At 39.0% G+C, this 19310-nt stretch overlaps 1 protein-coding gene across 2 annotated transcripts in view; it reads left to right on the forward strand.

The window, feature by feature from the left end:
• Positions 1 to 18501, forward strand: part of lrp6 (low density lipoprotein receptor-related protein 6) — a 186789-nt gene extending 168288 nt beyond the window's left edge. Inside the window, exons 11-23 of one of the 2 annotated variants that reach the window (XM_041215904.1) lie at positions 719 to 903; positions 1159 to 1485; positions 2110 to 2312; positions 2817 to 3028; positions 3155 to 3345; positions 4618 to 4827; positions 5699 to 5824; positions 6517 to 6753; positions 11668 to 11778; positions 13386 to 13616; positions 14741 to 14877; positions 15499 to 15596; positions 16335 to 18501. In XM_041215904.1, coding sequence (XP_041071838.1) covers positions 719 to 903; positions 1159 to 1485; positions 2110 to 2312; positions 2817 to 3028; positions 3155 to 3345; positions 4618 to 4827; positions 5699 to 5824; positions 6517 to 6753; positions 11668 to 11778; positions 13386 to 13616; positions 14741 to 14877; positions 15499 to 15596; positions 16335 to 16617 — 2551 coding nt within the window. In that variant the 3' untranslated portion in view covers positions 16618 to 18501. The remainder of the gene's footprint in view (positions 1 to 718; positions 904 to 1158; positions 1486 to 2109; positions 2313 to 2816; positions 3029 to 3154; positions 3346 to 4617; positions 4828 to 5698; positions 5825 to 6516; positions 6754 to 11667; positions 11779 to 13385; positions 13617 to 14740; positions 14878 to 15498; positions 15597 to 16334) is intronic. The other variant, XM_041215905.1, reaches the window with a different exon arrangement.
• Positions 18502 to 19310: the final 809 nt, after the last annotated feature.

Genomic DNA, 19310 nt, shown 5'->3' on the forward strand with positions numbered 1-19310 from the left:
AGCTTTGTGTGTCTCCATAAGTGACAGTGCATCAATGCAAAAGGTAGCGGGCTTAGTTAACATTTGCCATATCACTCTGCAAGGGGCTTTTAACCAAAAAGCTCAGCGTCTTACACAACAGGAGGTGGTCCTTTATGGTTCTGTGGTGGCAAAATTAAGTTCCAAGCCCTGACCTTGGTGCTTAACTGGTTACACTCCACCCATAAGACAGGTCCTGCTCAGCAGACACTTCAACATTTCTCAGACTCCCTGAGAAGTCTCCACAGGTCCCCAGGGATTCATGGATCCCAGTTTGAGAATTACTGTTGTAAGGTACAGCAAGTAACATGAAGTTTTAAATATTTTTTGGATTAATCTTCCCATATCTGTTATCTTTTCTAGGTTGTAATGGTGACCTGCTCCCATAACATTGCCAGTACTTTGCTGTATTTAGCTGAGGGGATAAATATAAATGTAGACAAAGGTGACTCAATTGCCATTATTAAATTTTCTTAAACCATTTTCCTGCCTCCCTTGGCAGAAGCACCAAGCTGTTTCTCTTTCTACAATGTAACAACAGATAGGATCTCCACTTGACCAGCAATACCATCACATTACACTAATGCAAATGTTTTATTTTGTCCTAAAGTATTGTAAAACATCTTGCAGCATTTTCTGAAATAAATGTTTAGCAAGATATGCTTATGGCTGCACCATTGATCGCTGTGTATTTTCTTAGGTTCATGTACTGGACTGAATGGGGTGGCAAGCCAAAGATAGACAGAGCTGCCATGGATGGAACAGGGCGTATCACTTTGGTGCCAAACGTTGGCCGAGCAAATGGATTAACTATTGATTATGCAGAGCGAAGACTTTACTGGACAGACTTAGATACAAGTCTGATTGAATCCTCCAATATGTTAGGTAAATTTGTATTTGTATTTAAATTTGGAGGAACTGGCTGACTTTCTTGAATTCAGTATTGATTTTATTCTATATCTTCTGTGATAATATTGAGGAGGGTTTCAAGGAAACTGTATTTGTAAGTCTTAGGCACCACAGAGCTACTATCTATGTATTCTGTGGTTTAGTTTAATTGATAAGATTTAGAAATATGAGCAATTACACTAAAGTGTTTGACCTGAAAAATGATCTGCCTAATAACTGGTTGTCTTGTAGGTCTGGACCGTGAAGTTATTGCAGATGACTTGCCTCATCCATTTGGTTTAACCCAGTACCAAGACTATATCTATTGGACTGACTGGAGCCGCCGTAGTATTGAGCGAGCCAACAAAACTAGTGGCCAAAATCGCACTATTATTCAAGGCCACTTAGATTATGTTATGGACATACTGGTATTTCATTCTTCAAGGCAAGGCGGTTGGAATGAGTGTGCTTCAAGCAACGGACATTGTTCTCATTTGTGTTTAGCTATGCCGACCGTTGGTTACGTTTGTGGCTGCCCTGCTCACTACTACTTGAATGTGGACAACAAAACTTGTAGCCGTAAGAATTATTATAGTACCTTAAATTTGGTAGTTTTTTATTTAAGACATGTGCTTTTAAAACAGTTTCAAAAGGTGGTAAAATGGCACTCTGTATTGGAACACAAGAGCAGTGGGGGAGAGGGAGGCAGTGACACTGAATTTCTCGTCTTATCCATACTGCTGGCTCCCATCAAAGCTGGCAAAACATGCTCACAAAAATACATGGTCTTCTACAGCCGAAAGTAAGAAAAGATGAAAACCTGAGTTTAAAAACTGTATTGGGCTTTTTCCATCTAGTAAAGCCATTATATTTTAAAGCTATTACATTTTGCATATGGTTAAAAGATCCTGCACAGTCATAAATTTATTGTTATTAAGTTGCAGGATTTATGCATAGTGAATAGGGTGATGATTGTCAATGGACTTTTTCTTGGGTCCAGGTGAATTTTTAATTCACATGTCGTCTTTTGCAAATGAAATAATCTGGTTTTGGAACTAAGCCTGTAAGAAACTTGCTTTAACACAAAGGGAACATTTTTCATATATTTTTATTAAATTTGTTTGCTCAAGCAGTTGATTTTTTTTAAACTGAAGTTTCTCAGTAGCCAGTCCAGGCTAACGAAGTGATATTATCATTTTGCAGCTCCAACTTCATTTCTTCTATTCAGTCAAAAGAATGCAATTAATCGGATGGTTATTGATGAACAACAGAGCCCAGACATCATTCTTCCCATTCACAGTCTGAGAAATGTCAGGGCCATTGATTATGATCCTGTAGATAAACATCTGTACTGGATCGATTCTCGTCAAAATGTTATCAGGAGGGCACAGGAGGATGGAACCCAGGTTTGTATTAATATGGGGAGCTGAGACAAAAATATTTCTATCTTGAACCATGTATATTAACTCAATATTTGGAATTCTTCCCTTGTTTCAAACAATAGGAGAAAAGGATAACAGTTGGTTAATTCATTGGTTTCCTCTTGGGATCTGTTCCAAATAGCATTTCTGTTATTTGAAATAGTCCTATTTTAATTTATTGGATTTTCCTAAGAACATTCCCATATATATTTTATGAATCATATTGTATATGCTTATTAGATAGTGCTGAGAGGAGAAATGCAGATGGTCTTTTCATAAAACAGGCAACCTATTGCAAAAATTTGGACTCCCATCAAGACTAAAGTTAACTTAGCTATATTGCTTGAAAACTCTTACTCCAATATAATTTAGTGATTGCCAGTTTTTATTTTACACAGCAATCACCTTTTTAAACTAATTATCTTATTTAAAAAAAAATTACAGTCATGATCGAGCTGCCACTGTTTTAGTTGTCAACTTTCATTGCAGAGTTTTACAGTTGTGACCAGCGCAATTCCCAACCAAAACTTGGATATGCAACCTTATGACCTCAGTATTGATATATACAGTCGTTACATCTTTTGGACCTGCGAGGCGACTAATGTTATAAATGTCACACGACTGGATGGCAAACCAATAGGTGTGGTCTTAAGAGGAGAACAAGACAGGCCAAGGGCAATTATCGTAAATCCAGAGCGGGGGTAAAACTAAAATTTGGCATTTGACTGAGATTGTTATTGATGAAGCTTTTGTCAGGGATGAATTTGGCGAGTATGATATTAAATAATTGCTTTCTTCTTTCCTTCTCTCAAAACAAAAAACTATAGGTACATGTATTTCACTAACCTTCAAGACAGATCACCAAGAATAGAGCGTGCTGCATTGGATGGCACAGAGCGTGAAGTTCTGTTCTTCAGTGGGCTAAGTAAACCAGTCGCACTCTCTATCGACAACAAGCTTGGCAAACTCTTCTGGGCTGACTCCGATCTCCGCCGCATAGAAAGCAGTGACTTATCAGGTAGAAAGAAAAACAATATTTTGGAAGGGCTTCTAAGAAGAAGGCAAGGGGAGGATGGGAAGAAAAATGCTGTTTTTAAAATATCTGTCAAGTGCTGTTGCAAGCTTGAAGTATTTTTATTTCTGAATAAACAACAATTTGAGTGCATAGTTAACTACACAATCAGCATGATTATTCGAGATGTGTTTTATACTTTTACTTTTCTTCTTATGCCTCCTTTCCAAATTCTTGCAATGTTAACCTTTTTCCTTCCTCTGTGTCATGGACTACATGCAGAAATCTATTCCCAATAATTCTGGCTGTATAACTCCTGTGCCAGATGATTTTTTTGTTTATTTTGTCAAAGCAAAATACTTGAGCTTTGTGTTACATAGCACATTGCAACATCCAAATCGGCGTGGTCACAATTATTTGTGAATTGGTTGGGTAACTTTTTCATCTTGATTTGCAATATAAATATTTCCACTGGGTTAACGATCCTATCTGACACTGGAAAAGTACAGCTGATCTATGGTCTGTACAAAATAATGTGTCTAATGATGTAGATATATATTAATGCTTACAGGATTTCTTCTGTGCTTACGAGGAATAAATAAAAATTTTGCTGGGAATCCTTGTGATCTTGATGCACTGACATACTGGTAATCCATAGAATTAATTTTGATACCTACATTAAGAAGATGGTGTAAAAATACACTACATGGTAGCATTGTTCAATGGAAATTACTGATTAGCTGCAGGTTTACGGTTACGGTGGCCCCATTTTTGCCAGATGCACTAATTTTAGTAGAAATCACCTTGCATATACTTGCACAATATGGATAAATGGACTTTATATGTACATTTAATTAACAAACATCCATCATTGTTCAGAAACCGAGTAAGTAAAGCACCCATACAGCAATCTGCATTTATATAGCACCTTTAATGAAGTAAAGTGTTCCAAATGCGTAACAGGAGCTTTATCAAACAAAATCTGACGTCAAGCTACATATGGAGATATTGGGACAAAAGCTTCAAAGATCAAAAAACACCCACGTTCTACTTTTTGTATTAGAATGTTACCAACAAATGCCAGAAAAGGGTAACATGCATGTACATTGTGACATTGTTGAGATCACATGATTTACTAATGCAATTTGTCGTATCTTGATTTCGCAATTAAGCCACGTGTGGCTGGCGGCTGACATCTTGAACAACACTGCTATGCAGAATAGAATAAGACACAAAGCATTACATTAGATTAATAAAACCTTTTAAATTTTCTTTTAGGTGCAAATCGAATTGTTTTGGAAGATGCCAACATACTTCAACCTGTAGGTTTGACTATATTCGGTAACCACTTGTACTGGATTGACAGACAGCAGCAGATGCTTGAGAGGATTGAGAAGACGAATGGTAACAGTCGCACTAAGATTCAAGCCCGTATAGCGCAGCTGAGCGACATTCATGCCGTGAAAGAACTTGATCTGGAGGAATTTGGTATGATAATATAAATGCTATATGTACTCATTCTATGTTCCAAAAACCAAAGTGAAATCTGTCTAAGAAACCTTTCAAGGGGAAGAAATTGAAAAGAAACAAAAATACAGACTACAGTTTTGTTATGGTTGTGTAAAACATAGCAGTTTGAAGCTGGTGTCTGGCTGGATAATTACTCCGTAGACTTGCAGTAGTAATATCACACTGTTTAATCTTTCTCTATGAATGTCATTGTGCATCCACTATGCTGAGATAAGTGTCAGCCCATGAATAGCACAACTCTGGCACACAACAAATTAAGGCCAAAGCTGAGTAAAACCTCCCCATCAACTCCAGGTCAGATTATTAAATAAAGTAATCAGTGCATGAAATGATTCAAAGCTGTAATTATTTCCATAGAACCCATTGTTTTCCATATCCATCTGAAAACATAGGATTTTTAAAAATAAAACATAATTTTACTGTGTCATTGTTATGTAGACACCTTCAGGGTTTTTAGTAACCCATTCCTTTACTTTGTGACTTTTTTCTGTACAATGCACATACTTGTACTGATTGATAACACCTGTGGTTAGAAAACATAACAAGCATGAACATAACGAGATTTTACAACAATTAAAAGAGAATCATTTGTTTTACAACCAATATAGTTGACACAGGAAAGGTTCCTGTGATCCATAGCCTTGGTTAGCGCCTTGTTAGATTAAACACACAACCTTGTTAAAGGTGGGAAGGAGATTCTTAAAAATTGTAAATACATTGCATTTCTAAATTAATTTTTCAGTAATTAAGCTTTTAAACATGATGCTCTTCTTGCTAAATTTGTTACTGGTTCATTCATTTTTACTGTAACTATGCTCCTGTGATACAGCGGAACATCCTTGCGCCCAAGATAATGGCGGATGCTCCCATATCTGTATTGTAAAGGGAGATGGTACTACACGTTGCTCATGTCCTGTTCACCTAGTACTACTTCAAGATGAGCTGTCTTGTGGAGGTAAGGGAAAACTGTTTCTCAATTTTAGTGCTATCCTTTTACTAATCTAAGCAAACCAAACTCCAAACACACAATATTTGAATTTTTTTTAATATATCCATTCACGGGATGTGGGCATTGCCAGCATTAATTTCCCATCCCTAATTGCCCTTGTTCAGAGAGCATTAAGAGTCAGCCACATTATTGTGGATCTGAAGTCACATGTAGGCCAGACCAGATAAGGACAGCAGATTTCCTTCACCTAAAGGACATTAGTGAACCAGATGGGTTTTTACAACAATCGACAATGGTTTCATGGTCATCATTAGACTTAATTCCAGATATTGGATTCAAATTCCACCATGTGCCGTGGTGGGATTTGAACCCAGATCCTCAGAGCATTACCCTGGGTCTCTGGATTACCAGTCCAGTGACAATACCACTATGCCACCACCTCTTAAGAACTTAGTCTGTTTTAGATTTCTATTGATCAGATATACATCAACTTGTTTGAAAGTACTGACACATGGTGAAAATGCTAAACCCAATCTCCTGGATATCAACAAATTAATGATGGAGAAATGGAGTGACAATTTTGTTCTCCCTGTCCCCAACCCAGTTACAATTTCAAAAGAACTGATTTATGCTAAACTCACTTAATTTTCTTTTTCTACAACCTGTAAAATAATCCATTAATTTTGTCTTTTTTTCAGAGCCACCAACTTGTGCACCAGATCACTTCACTTGTGCCACGGGTGAGATTGATTGTATTCCTTTGGCTTGGCGCTGTGACGGGTATCCTGAGTGTGATGATCAGAGTGATGAGCAAAACTGTCCAGTATGTTCAGACAGTCAGTTCCAATGTGCTAGTGGGCAGTGCATCGATGCTGCCTTCAGATGCAATGGAGAGACTAATTGCCAAGACCAATCTGATGAACAGAAGTGTGAAGGTATTTGAGCGTTTTCTTTTGCATTCAAACTTTTTTTTAATCTGAAGTATAGCTCCATGGAGAGCAGCATCCCTATGGTCCATATACTGACCATGAAGAGTATTGCAGCTGAGCTGATCCTGTCCACAATGTGCGTAACATAATTTTGTGCAGGGGCTCACTGATTAAAAATTAAGAAAGGTAATCCTTGCACATTCTGCTCTCTTCCTCACCTGATGGTACTGAGGCCATGAGAGTAGTATCCTGACTGTAATCAGCACAGACTAGAGATTGATTGTACATTAATTGTGTTTAATTGTATGCAGGTTGATGGGCATTAACTGGGGATTCCCTTGAGCCCCATATAAGTAGGCAGGCTAAAATTGTAGTTGGTTTAGGATGTGAACACTTGTAAATGTGTAACTCTAAATAAAAGTACGTAAAGATTGGTTCCAGTTCTTTCTTCAACTAGCTCTCTGTAATAGATCGCCAACCTGGGTCCTTTTATAATCCTTAGGAATCAGCAACTCATTGCCAGAACCATCTATGCCATCTGGGACATTTTTTAAAGATCTTTAAACTGATTAAAAGAAACCTAAAGACAGATTGGTGTATGAATGGGTAATATGTTGCAGAGAGGTGAGGTATGAGTATTTGCTTTCAATTTGTCATGTGCAGTAATATTGGAGGAAAAAGGAATGCTGAGTGAAAGAGAATTGGAGAGTGAATCATCAAGGGCTACTATTATGCTCCATTTTCAGGAGACGTGAATGAATCTCACATCTCCTCTCTATGTTGGAAAATTGGCTTATGGTATTCAGGGGTTGGCGGAACTAATGTAAGGAAGGTATGTTGATTTGCTAGTGAGCTGCGCCACCATCTGGCTGGATATAGATTTGCATTTCAGAATTTTAATTTTTCTTCATTCATGGGATGGGACCAGCATTTATTGGCCACGCCTAGTTGGTCTTATGAAGGTGGAGGTGAGCCGCCACCTTGACCCATTGCAGACTGTGTGCTGAAGGTACTCCCTCAGTGCTGTTAGGGAGTTTCAGGATTTTGAACCAATGCCGATGAAGGAATGGCTATATATTTGGTGGTGGTGTTCCCACATATCTTCTGCTCTTGTCCTTTCAGACGGTAGGAGTCACTGGCTTGGAAGGCACTGTCAAAGGACCTGCAGTGCATTTGTCAGACAGTATAGGCTACTGCCACTGTATGCTGCTGGTGGAGGGAGTGAATGGCACCCGGTTTACACCGTTCAACAATCCAGTGGGCTCCTTTGTCCTGGATAGCATCAAGTTTTTTTGAGTGTTGTTGAAGCTGCACTTATCCTGGAAAATGGAGAGTAATCCATCATAATCTTGACTTGCAACTCAACACTGGGCATCCATGAGGCACTGTGAACCATCGGAAACAGCAGAATTGTAATCAATCATCATCTGTAACCTGATGACCTGGCATATCCCTCATTCTATCATTACCCATTAAGCCAAAGGATCAACCCTAGTTCAGTGAGGAGTGCAGGACTGCATGCCAGGAACATCGCTAGGCATAACTAGAATGAGGTGCCACTGGTGTTGAAGCTACAACACAGGGCTACATGCATGTTAAACTGCAGAAGCAGCATTCTACAGACAGAACTAAGCAATATCACAACCAATATATCAGGTCAAAGATCTGCAATCCTGCCACATGGTGGACAATTAAACAGCTAACGGGAGGCAGTGGCTCCATGAATATCCCCATCCTCAAAGATGGCAGAGCCCAGCATATCGGTGCAAAAGACACGATTGAAGTGTTTTCAACCATTTTTAGCCAGAAGTGCCAAGTGGATGATCCATCTTGGCCTCCTCCTGAGGATCTCACCATCACAGATACCAGTCTTCAGCCAATTCAATTTACCGTGATATCAAGCAACAGTTGAGCACACTGGATACAGCAAAGCCTATAGGCCGTAACAACCTCCTGGTTGTAGTGCTGAAGAACTTATGCTTCAGAGCTAATTGTGCCTCTAGCCAGGCTGTCCCAGTACAGCTACAATACTAGTATCTACCCAACAAAGTAGAAAATCGTCCTGATATGACCTGCCCACCAAAAGGAGGATAAATCCAATCTGACCAATTACTGCCCCATTAGCCAACTCTAAGTCAAAATAATGGAAGGGATCACTGACAAAGCTATCAAGCAGCACTTACACACCAATAGCCTACCCACCAGTGCTCAGTTTGGGTTTGCCAGGATCACTCAGCTGCAGACCTCATTGTAACCTTCATCCAAATGTGGACTAGAGCTGAATGCCAGAGGTAAAGTAAGTGTGACTGTGCTTGACATCAAGGAGCGCCCAATTGAAATTTAAGTCAATGGAAATCAGGGCAAAGACTCACCACTGGTTGGAATCAGATTTGTACAAGGAGGATGGTTATGGTAGTTGGAGGTCAATCATCTCAGTTCCAGGACATCACTGCAGGAGTTACACAGGGTAGTGTCCTCAGCCTAATCATCTTCAGCTGCTTCATCAGTGATCTTCCTTCCATCATCAAGGTCAGAAGTGGGGATGTTTGCTAATGATTGCAGTGTTCAATACCATTCAAGATGACTCAGATTTTGAAGCAGTTTGTGCCCACATGCAGCAAGACCTGCACAACATTTAGGCTTGGGCTGATAACTGGCATTTGTGCCACACAGTGCCAAGCAATGACCATCACCAGCAACAGATAATCTAATCATTTCCCCATGACATTCAACAGCATTAACATTGCTGAATCCCCCATTATTTACAATTAACCAGAAACTAAATTGGATCGGCCATATAAATACTGTGGTTACAAGGCCACGTCAGAGGCTAGAAACCCCGTGGATGGCAACTCATGTCCTGACTCTCCAAAGCCTGTCCACCCTCTACAAGGTATCTCGGTTAGCACAGTCTACAAGGCATCTCAAAGTAGCACCATCTACAAGGTATCTCATTTAGCACAGTGGTAGTGCCACACAACATAATGGTCGGTATCCTCTGTGTGAAGATGGGATTTTGTCACCACAAGGACTCTGCGGTGGTCACTCCTATAAATAAGGTCATGAACAGATGCATCTATGGCTAGTATATTGGTAGTGGTGGTGGTGGTGAGGTCAAGTAGGTCTTCCTCGTGTTGGTTCACTCACCATCTGCCGCAGGCCCAGTTTTGTAAAGCCCTTCAGGACTTGGCCAGCTTGGTTGGTAATGCTGCTACCAAGCCAATCTTGGTGATGGACATTGAAGTTCCTCCATCCAGTGTACATTCTGTGCACTTGCTACCCTCAGTGCTTCTTCCATGTGGTGTTCAGCATGGAAGAGCACTGATCCATCAACAGATGGAAGATGGTAAGTGGTAATCAGCAGGAAGTTTGATCTGATGCCATGAGACTTCATGGGGCCTGGAGTCAATTTTGAAACTTCCAAAGCAACTCCCTTCTGAGTGTACACCACTGTGCTACCATCTCTAGTGTATCTGCCCTGTCAATAGAATAGGATATAGGGAAGGATGGTGAAGGAGGAGTCTGGGACATTAGCTGTAAGGTATGATTCTGTTGTTGTGACCGTCAGGTTGCTGCTTGACCAGTCAGTGGGACAACTCTTCCAATGTTGGCACAAGTTTCCAGTTGTTAGAACTTTACAGTGTTGACTGAGCTGGCTTTACAGTTGTGTCTGAATCCAGTGCTTCATTCGATGTTAGGTAATCTATCTGGTTTTGTTCTGATTATGGTTTTTTCGTATTAGTGTTGACACAATTGAATGCTTGTTGGACCATTTCAGATGGCAGTTATGAATCAAAGCACATTGCTGAGAGTTTGGAGTCACAAGGCCAAACTGGATAAGGATGATAGATTTTACTTCCCCAAAGCACATTTAGTGAACCAGTTGGGTTTCTAACAATAATCCAATAGTTTCATAGTCACTATTACTGATGCAAACTTTTTATTTCAGATTTATTTAATTAACTGAATTTAACTTTTCCAACTATCATAGTGGGATTTGAACTCACACCTCTGTAATATAACCGGTATACTACCATATATTTGTATGTAGACCCTCAGAATTTCATGGTGCAATACTAGCCCCCAGGTAGGTTTGGTTGGGGTAGGAAGAATCAAAGTGATTCAGAAAGTTGTGGGAGGGGCTGATTGGGAGAGGGTCACTGGGTAACTGGGATCAGGGGTAGGTGGGGGAGTACACGCTCGAGAGCTCGTCTCCTGGCATCATATTCAGTTAAGTATATTTTGATAACTTACCTTTCTGGTGGTGGCCTGCAGCAATTCCTTTAAGGACCACTAGCGAAACCCCACATTTCCAAGTTGTTTTCTGAAAGCAGCTGGCTGGTTGCATCTATATTCAGAGTTACCCAGTTTTACCATGGGGTCCTCAGATGGATTTTAGTTGCATATTTAATGTGTAAAGTGTCTAATACCTGTTTCGGGTACATGCCCTGAATGCCTTTTTTTTTGCCTTTTCTGATATGATGAGTGGCACACTTCTGGCTGTAATGAGCATATGCTTTCTGCTCGTCACATTGGAAACTTAAGTGCCCATAAAACAGCTGAAGGTTATTGTGGCACCATTGACTTTCAAAGCCCAGGAATGTTTTGAATCTCATAGTCCTGAGATAGCTGGATTAATTTATCCCACTTTTGGCTAATTTCTGGCAAATAGTCACAAAATAACATTGATGAAGCTGGGGTGTTGAAAAGGTGAGCAAGAAATCTAACCATATTACTTTTTACCAAACCACCTCTCATTTGAACATTATGATGGTTACAATAGCATATTGGAAAAAGTTGCAAAACTGACTACTGTTTTTAAATTGCTCTGTATTTAAGATGTATTCCAACTCTGAACCTCCCCATTACACTTGACCTCTCAGCAAAGTAAAGCCTTATCTTTTTTCTGCTTCTCCTCAGTTCTCTGCGCTATGGACCAGTTTCAATGTGCCAATGGCCAGTGCGTTGCCAAACATAAACGATGTGATCATAACAGTGATTGCACCGACAATTCGGATGAAGTTGCCTGCTGTAAGCTGTCACCAAATAACATGTTGTTTGTATAACAGGGTTCTATTCTGATACATTTATGCTTTGCATTTACAGTGAATGTAAAATAGCAGTTTACTTTAATCAGAAAATAATGATTTTCTCTCTCCCTTCAAATTTCCACAATACAGCAAAAAAAAATGTTCTATATTTATTTGGGTGGAGTTAAGAGCAGATCCCGGATGGGCTAAGGTCCATTTTTCTTGTACTGTGTTCTTGTTTGACATCAATTGGGAAAATTTATCAGGCAATCAGAATTCTAGTTTGACATTATTACAGGTACCAGTTGAGTGATCTCATCAAAGCAGATAATAGGACACCAGAGATTAAACAAAATTGTGAAAATTGCATAGTACACTCAAAGAAAGGATTTGTTTCCTGAAAGTTTTTGACTTGCCAGTTCATTTTGTCAGGTGTCGGCCATGGTTCAATTGGCAACACTATCGTCTCTGAATCTGAAGGTTATGGGTTCACGTCCCATTCCAAGACGTGAGCACAGAAAGCAAACCTGACACCTCAGTGCAATACTGAGGGAAGGCTGCACTGTCGGAGGTGCTGTCTCCATGCGATGAGATGGTAAATGAGGGCCTGTCTGCCCCCTCAGGTGAATAGCACTATTTCAAAGAAGAGCACAGTGTCCTGGCCAATATTTAGCCCTCAATCAACATCGCATGCGGATTATCTGGTCATTATCATGCTTGCTGTATGCAAATTGGCTGCTGTGTTCCTATATTGCAACAGTGACTGTACTTCAAATGCACTTCATTGGTTGTAAAGTGTTTTGGGATGTCCAGTAGTCATGAAATTCGCTACTTACATGCAAGATTTTTTCTTTGGCTTAAGCAGCTCCCACAAATGCAATGAATTTTTGAGGCATTCAAAATAACATGCTATAGGAAATGGCAGAGAATCATTTTAAAATACAGGAAATGGTGCTGAGATGGGGCAGAGGAAAATTTAATTAAACTGTGATGATTTGGCTGTAACAAAGAGTAGCACTTAAATTTGGCAAACAGAAGAGGGAATTACAGTTTATTTATGTTGGGGGTTGGGCAGGAGAGAGGAAGGAAAAATAACAGCGACTTGTGGAACAGATCCTATTTTTAAGATTGAAATTTGCACTTTAGAAATAGAATTTTGTGTAATTGCAGACTGAGTTTCTGCCTTGCAGATTTCTGTTAGTGTTGTACTTCATAGTCTCTGTGACATGATCAAGTTGAGTATTTTAAATAAAAACTTAGCGATCTTGTTTCTTTGTTAAATACTTTTCACTTTGTTCCTGCTTTGTTAAGCTAACTTAGGAAAATGTGTAGCATAGCAAGGCAGTGAAATTTCAATTCAGCTTCAGAAAATTTACTTTTAATTATTTTCTGTTTGCTTCTCCCTTTTGAAACTAAACCCAGCACTATCTTAAATAAATTTATCTAACTGCCTCTTTTCTTTGAACATACTTATGGTAAGCACCAATGCACAGAGGCTGTAAATATATGTTCATTTAATGACAACCAGATGCAACAAATTTACCTTCTTGGTCTGCTGATCATGCAAATCATGGCTTTGTAATGTACTTTTTTGTTAATTTCTTACAGATCCAACAGAGGAGCCCACTCCTCAACCTACGAACACCATTGGTTCAATTATTGGTGTAATCCTCTCTGTCTTTGTGATTGGAGCTATATACTTTATCTGCCAACGTGTTCTGTGCCCACGGATGAAAGGTGATGGAGAAACGATGACAAATGATTTTGTTGTGCATGGATCTGCTTCAGTGCCTCTAGGCTATGTACCACATACTAACTCCCTTCCAGGATCGCTGCAAGGTAGGAATGCTTTATTATCATTGAATCCTGAAAATTGAGGCCTTGTGTGTGGAATCATACTGAGAAGCTATAATTGTGTAGTTATTAACCAGGCTTTTTCTATCTTTAAATATGTAGCAAAGTTTCCTTTTGAACAGGCTGTTACAATATAGCTCGCTGCATTTTTTAAAAATTGTACTTTACATCAGTTTAATCTGTGTTAGATACTCTATATAAAAAAAATGTTGGATTGATAACTACAGCATTAAATTTTGATAGTTTTTTTGTATGTTTTGCTATTGGCACACTTTCTTATACTAGTGCCATACTAAGGTTATCTTTTATTTGGCCATTGTCCCTCTTCTCTCCCATTTATTGCTCCAGGTATATGGTTCCATAGACACTGAACATCCTCTAGTGCCACACTCCAAGGACCATGGAAAGTGATTGTTGGCAAACTGTTCAGTCATGGAGATATTGTAGTTAAATCTGATCCTCTCCTTAACTGATATCCACATTCATGTTTTCCAAGAGCTCACTGGTTGGATTGGGGTCTGTGACTGAGATTTTGCTTTCCTCAGCCCAGCAATGTTGGGATCAACAATAGCAGCAGCACAGCAACTCCAGCAAAAATTGGCTGTTGAACTTGGTGCTTTCTTAGTTCATGCTACTCTGTTACGTTTTTTCTATCAGCTGGGCCACTGAGACATGTACCGGGTTTTTCATCCTGTAGGTGCCAGAAGTTTGCTGTACCACAGTTGATTGCAGTCCCTACTGCCATAATTGAGGATCACCCATCTAACTGGACAATAAATAAACACCTTATCTTATTGTAAACTTAGACACCATTATGGAAAAGTGAGCTATTTTCAACCCATTTAAAAAAGAACTACAATCATAGCAGGCCAGTTCTCCATCTTTAGTCTCCACTTCAAAATTAACAGTTATAAGGGAGAATCCTGGAAAAGATGGTAAAATAAAGGAGGAGAGGAGACACAAGATCTGGCTAGTGATTGTATCTGCGTTTTTAAATAAAATTGTGAATTGCTTAAGTATATCTAAATAATGTGTATATAAAATATATATATATATATATATATATATATATAAATGTAACTGCTGGGTTGTGTTTTCTTTAATTGCAGGTATGTCCCGTGGCAAGTCTGTGATGAGTTCCCTGAGCATTATGGGTGGAAGCAGTGGGCCTCCGTATGACAGGGCTCATGTTACAGGGGCCTCATCCAGCAGCTCCTCAAGTACAAAAGGCACTTACTTTCCTCCTGTAAGTAGACAGCTTAGTTATCAACTTTGTTTTTTTCCCCTCTTTAAAGAATAGTCTGAGTTTAACCAAGCAAATGTCTTTCTATTTTTGAAAAAATCTTCAACCTTCCTTTATTTTTGTTTTTTTTTTCATTTTTTTTCCTGAATCTGTGTCTGCATTCCGAAACTGCATGAAGAAAAATTTATATTGATTCTTTTTTAAAAAATTTGCTAATATTTTTCATCTGACTCCTTCGGGCTGCAGTACAAACTTTCTGAGAACAGATATTAGCAACACTCCAGACCTTGCACATGTGTAGCATAGACAGAGTATTGGCAGGCTGGAGTACACAATAACTGATATACACATGCACACTCTAACAAAATGTGGTCAGAGACAAGCAACCTGGCTAGCTGAATTTCTGTTTTGTCCTCTCTGCTCCCCCAAGTCTCAAGTTTGGGAAGACTGCAACAATTGTTTTTTCTATCTCTCTTCTACCTGAAATAAGGCAACACAGCACATTAATCTCTGAGAAACCTGTGTAGCTTAGTACCACAACACAGGGGGATTTATCTACTGTGAACATATCTTTCTAAACAATTTACTTAGCTTTAGAGTTTACTCTTTTTTTTATCTCTCCAGATGCTGAATCCTCCACCTTCACCAGCTACCGAACGTTCACATTATACCATGGAATTTGGTTACTCGTCAAACAGCCCTTCTACTCATAGATCATACAGGTAAATGAAGAACACAACGAGATGGAAATTTAACTGAGTGCACTTAACCACAATATCATACTACGTTACTTTGCAACTGCTAACAGAAACCAGATAAAAGCATTTTTTCCTCTTTGAATGCAGTTGTTTCCTGTAGTTACTCTGCACCTTCAGTGTAAAATTTCTGGGAGCTTCAAATGATCAAACACACTGGAATTTTGGTTATTTACTTTCCTGTTTCATCTGACAGTTTAATAAAGACTTTTGTGTAATACTGAGAGGAGTTTCATATACTTGAACAGGTTATATTGGAAAGACAAACAGTATTCCCATATCTTTGGTGTATGCAGGAGAGGGTTTAAACTGTAATCTCACTGTTGTTTTGTAGTATTTTGTGCTGATACGATTCAGTTAATTTTTATGTAGAACTAGAATAGCTTCTTTAAATTTAGGTGTATAATGGAAAGATAACTACCCCACAAGTTTATTCAGCCATACTTCAAAAATAGGTGATCGTGTAAGCCACTAATTGTTTTGTTACCTTGGTTGCATCTGGTTTAATTTAAGGCCTGGCATTCCTGCTTAAACATAAATGTAAGGGGTGTTTTCACCATTTTAAAAAGAACTTTAATTAGTTTTGTGTGTTATAGTATATGTGCTCAACCATTATTTGTAATAAAACTATAATATTTTAACCAGTAAATTAAAATTACAAACAAGTTGATATTGATACCTTGTATTTTCTTCCCCTGTTCACAGCTACAGACCATATGCTTATCGAAATTTTGCTCCACCTACTACGCCTTGCAGTACTGATGTATGTGACAGCGATTACACCCCTGGGAGGAGAATTGGTACAACAAAATGTTATAGCGATTTGAACTATGACTCTGAGCCTTTCCCTCCGCCTCCAACTCCACGGAGTCAGTACTTGTCTGCCGAGGAGAACTATGAAAGCTGCCCACCCTCTCCTTATACAGAAAGGAGTTACTCGCATCATCTTTATCCACCCCCTCCCTCCCCATGTACAGACTCCTCCTGAGTGCCATCTTTGCCTATTGTAAATAATTGTTAATATGAAGAGACTGCATAAAAGAAATACTAAAGAGGGGAGGTGTGATTTGTACAGTGAAAATAAATTAGATTGGGAGGGAAGGGAAATGAGCTGCAAACAATTTGTACAGTAGAGAGGATATTTATATATTTTCTAACAGCACCTGCTGGTTGTGCCATAAAAAATGTAAAAATTTGTACAAACAAAAAATCTTTTTTTCCACATGCAAACAAAAATGCCTTAACCCAGGGAAGCAACTTTACCTAAGAAGACTTAGAAGAAAACTAGCACACACATTAACAGGGTACTGTATACTGGATGGATTGCAACTCCAGTGCCCAAAGAGAATCACAGTGCATTCTACAGTGAAAACAGAAATGCTAACATTCTTCCGCTTCCACCAAGAGAAGAACAGCTGCAAAACACTGTTATAGAATTGAAAAGAGCAACTCATGGAGAGCTGGCATGAGGATCTTTTTCTTGCGTTTTTGTATAAAGCTGTTCCAGCAATGCTCAGTTGAAGGAGAGCACATGTAGAGTCACGTACTGAGATTCTTGTCACACCAGTGCCAATAATGTGTACAGTTTCACAATGAACCAATGTCAGCCACTCTGCAGCTTTTAAAGCTAATTTGTGCCATGTGCTCTGAAGCTATTCCACACCCTTGCTGCATAGTCAGGGTGGGGTGGGATTGGAGGGAAATCATCTTGATTCAGCCTCTTTGTAGTGAAAATCATCATTCAAAGTAATCTGGGGACAAATGTTGGAATAGCATCTGTGACTTTTTAAAATTATTTGACCAAGGGCATAAACCATGCCTAGATACCTTTTAAATTCGTCAATGAGCTTTTAACTTCAGTGCCCACAAATGTTCTGAGTGTATTTTTATACCACATATTGTGTAGATAACCTATTTATAAGCTATAAAATAACCTTGTATTAGATTTCTGTAAAGCCTGTCCATATATCCTTGCCGTACTTTCATGTATAGTTGTATTACTTTATGCATCATTTTATTTTTCTATAAAACATTAGTATAAGGATAATGACAATCTCAGATTTTTTTAATAGATGGCCAGATGAGTTTATTTTTTCCATTTTAAATGTAATTTTCAATTATCAGTTAAGGTACTGTGCAAAATACAGATATCACCTTTATATATTGCATTGTATAAAAAGATTACATTTTGTAGAAAAGACTGAATACTTTGTAATGGTCTTTATGATTGAATGACATGCCCAGGATACCTAAATCATGTTGCAGCCCTTTAAGATGTTTCCAGTATTCAATTATTTAATTAAGTCACTATTTTCCACAAAAAACTTTGAAGCATGCATAGGATAATTTATACACGAGGATTTTTAAATTGTCTGCTGCTGTATACATGGTGCCAGGAACATCTGGTATATTTGTCCTGGTATACTTCTGAGTGATAATAGAACTCTGTGTGCCAAATTCTGTTACAAAAACACCCTAGTGGTGTGTGTCTAAAGCAAACAACATTGTTTGGAAGTGAAGGATCTGGTGCTGCTGAATGCATTAATTGTAAACTTCTACACATTTTTTTCCTTTTTTGATCCTCCTGCTGCTGTCAGTTGGTAGCTGACAGTCTTGTGGTGTACCAGGAGCAATCCCGGGTACCAATATGCTTTGCAAGGATGTGTTTATATTAATGACCAACATTTGGTCAATCCTATCCATTTGCCTAATAACATCCTGAAAATGTAAAATAAAATAAGTGCTTTACTTGTCTGAACTGTGTTTTCAAAAAAAAAGAAAAAAAGCACCTTGTATAAAGCTCTTTCGGTTACTATCAAGTTAAGTTGTAACAAATGAAAAATTGATTTTTATAATAAAACTAAGAGTGAAATCTGCATTTATTCTTTCCACTAAGATGCCAAAGAAAGGAGCAGAAAGGTGTGCTGTTGAAACACAGCTAAATTTCATCATTCAAACTGAAGGAACTGAAAGTACTGCTCATTTGCGCATTTATCAAAATTTGATATTACTTACTAACCATAATGGATTTTATATAGGAATAAAAACAGAAAATGATGGAGCTATTCAGCAGCTCGGGCAGAATCTTGCCTTGTGCGGGCTCGGCAGAAGTGGCTGGGAAGCCGACCGCCGCTCACGATCGGAGCTGGAAGGTGATTTCACGCTGGTGGGCCAATTAAGGCCTGCCCAGTGTGAGACACAAGCGGCAGTGCTGCCTGTGTGGGTGGGAGGGAGGAAGGAGGGTGAGCAGGGAGAGCGCTTGATAATCTCCCTGAGGCACAGAGCTGCCTCAGAGAGATGAAGAGTTATGAAAAAAAATTTAAAATGTTATAAAACATGTCCCCTTATGTGACAATGAGCAGGGACATGTTACTAATTACGTTTTAAAATTTTTATTTGCTTTAGGAAACCTCATCCCGCCCATGGATGAGGTTTCCTGAAAAGTGCAAAGGCCATTTGGCCTTTTCGCTGCCCACCAACCGTAAGTTGGACAGGCAGTGGAAAATTTAGCTTAATTGATAATGGCCTTAACAGGCCTTTTAATTGTCGGTCGGCGACTGCCCACTCTGGCGTGTGCCCACTGACCGAAATATCGCGTGACTGCACGTTGACATTGAGGTCAACATGTGACATTTCATGCTCGAGCGGGTTGGGTGCATGCCCACCCACCAAGCTAAAAAA

This window comes from Carcharodon carcharias, chromosome 21 (assembly GCF_017639515.1).
Source record: "Carcharodon carcharias isolate sCarCar2 chromosome 21, sCarCar2.pri, whole genome shotgun sequence".
In the NCBI taxonomy this organism is placed as follows: domain Eukaryota; kingdom Metazoa; phylum Chordata; class Chondrichthyes; order Lamniformes; family Lamnidae; genus Carcharodon; species Carcharodon carcharias.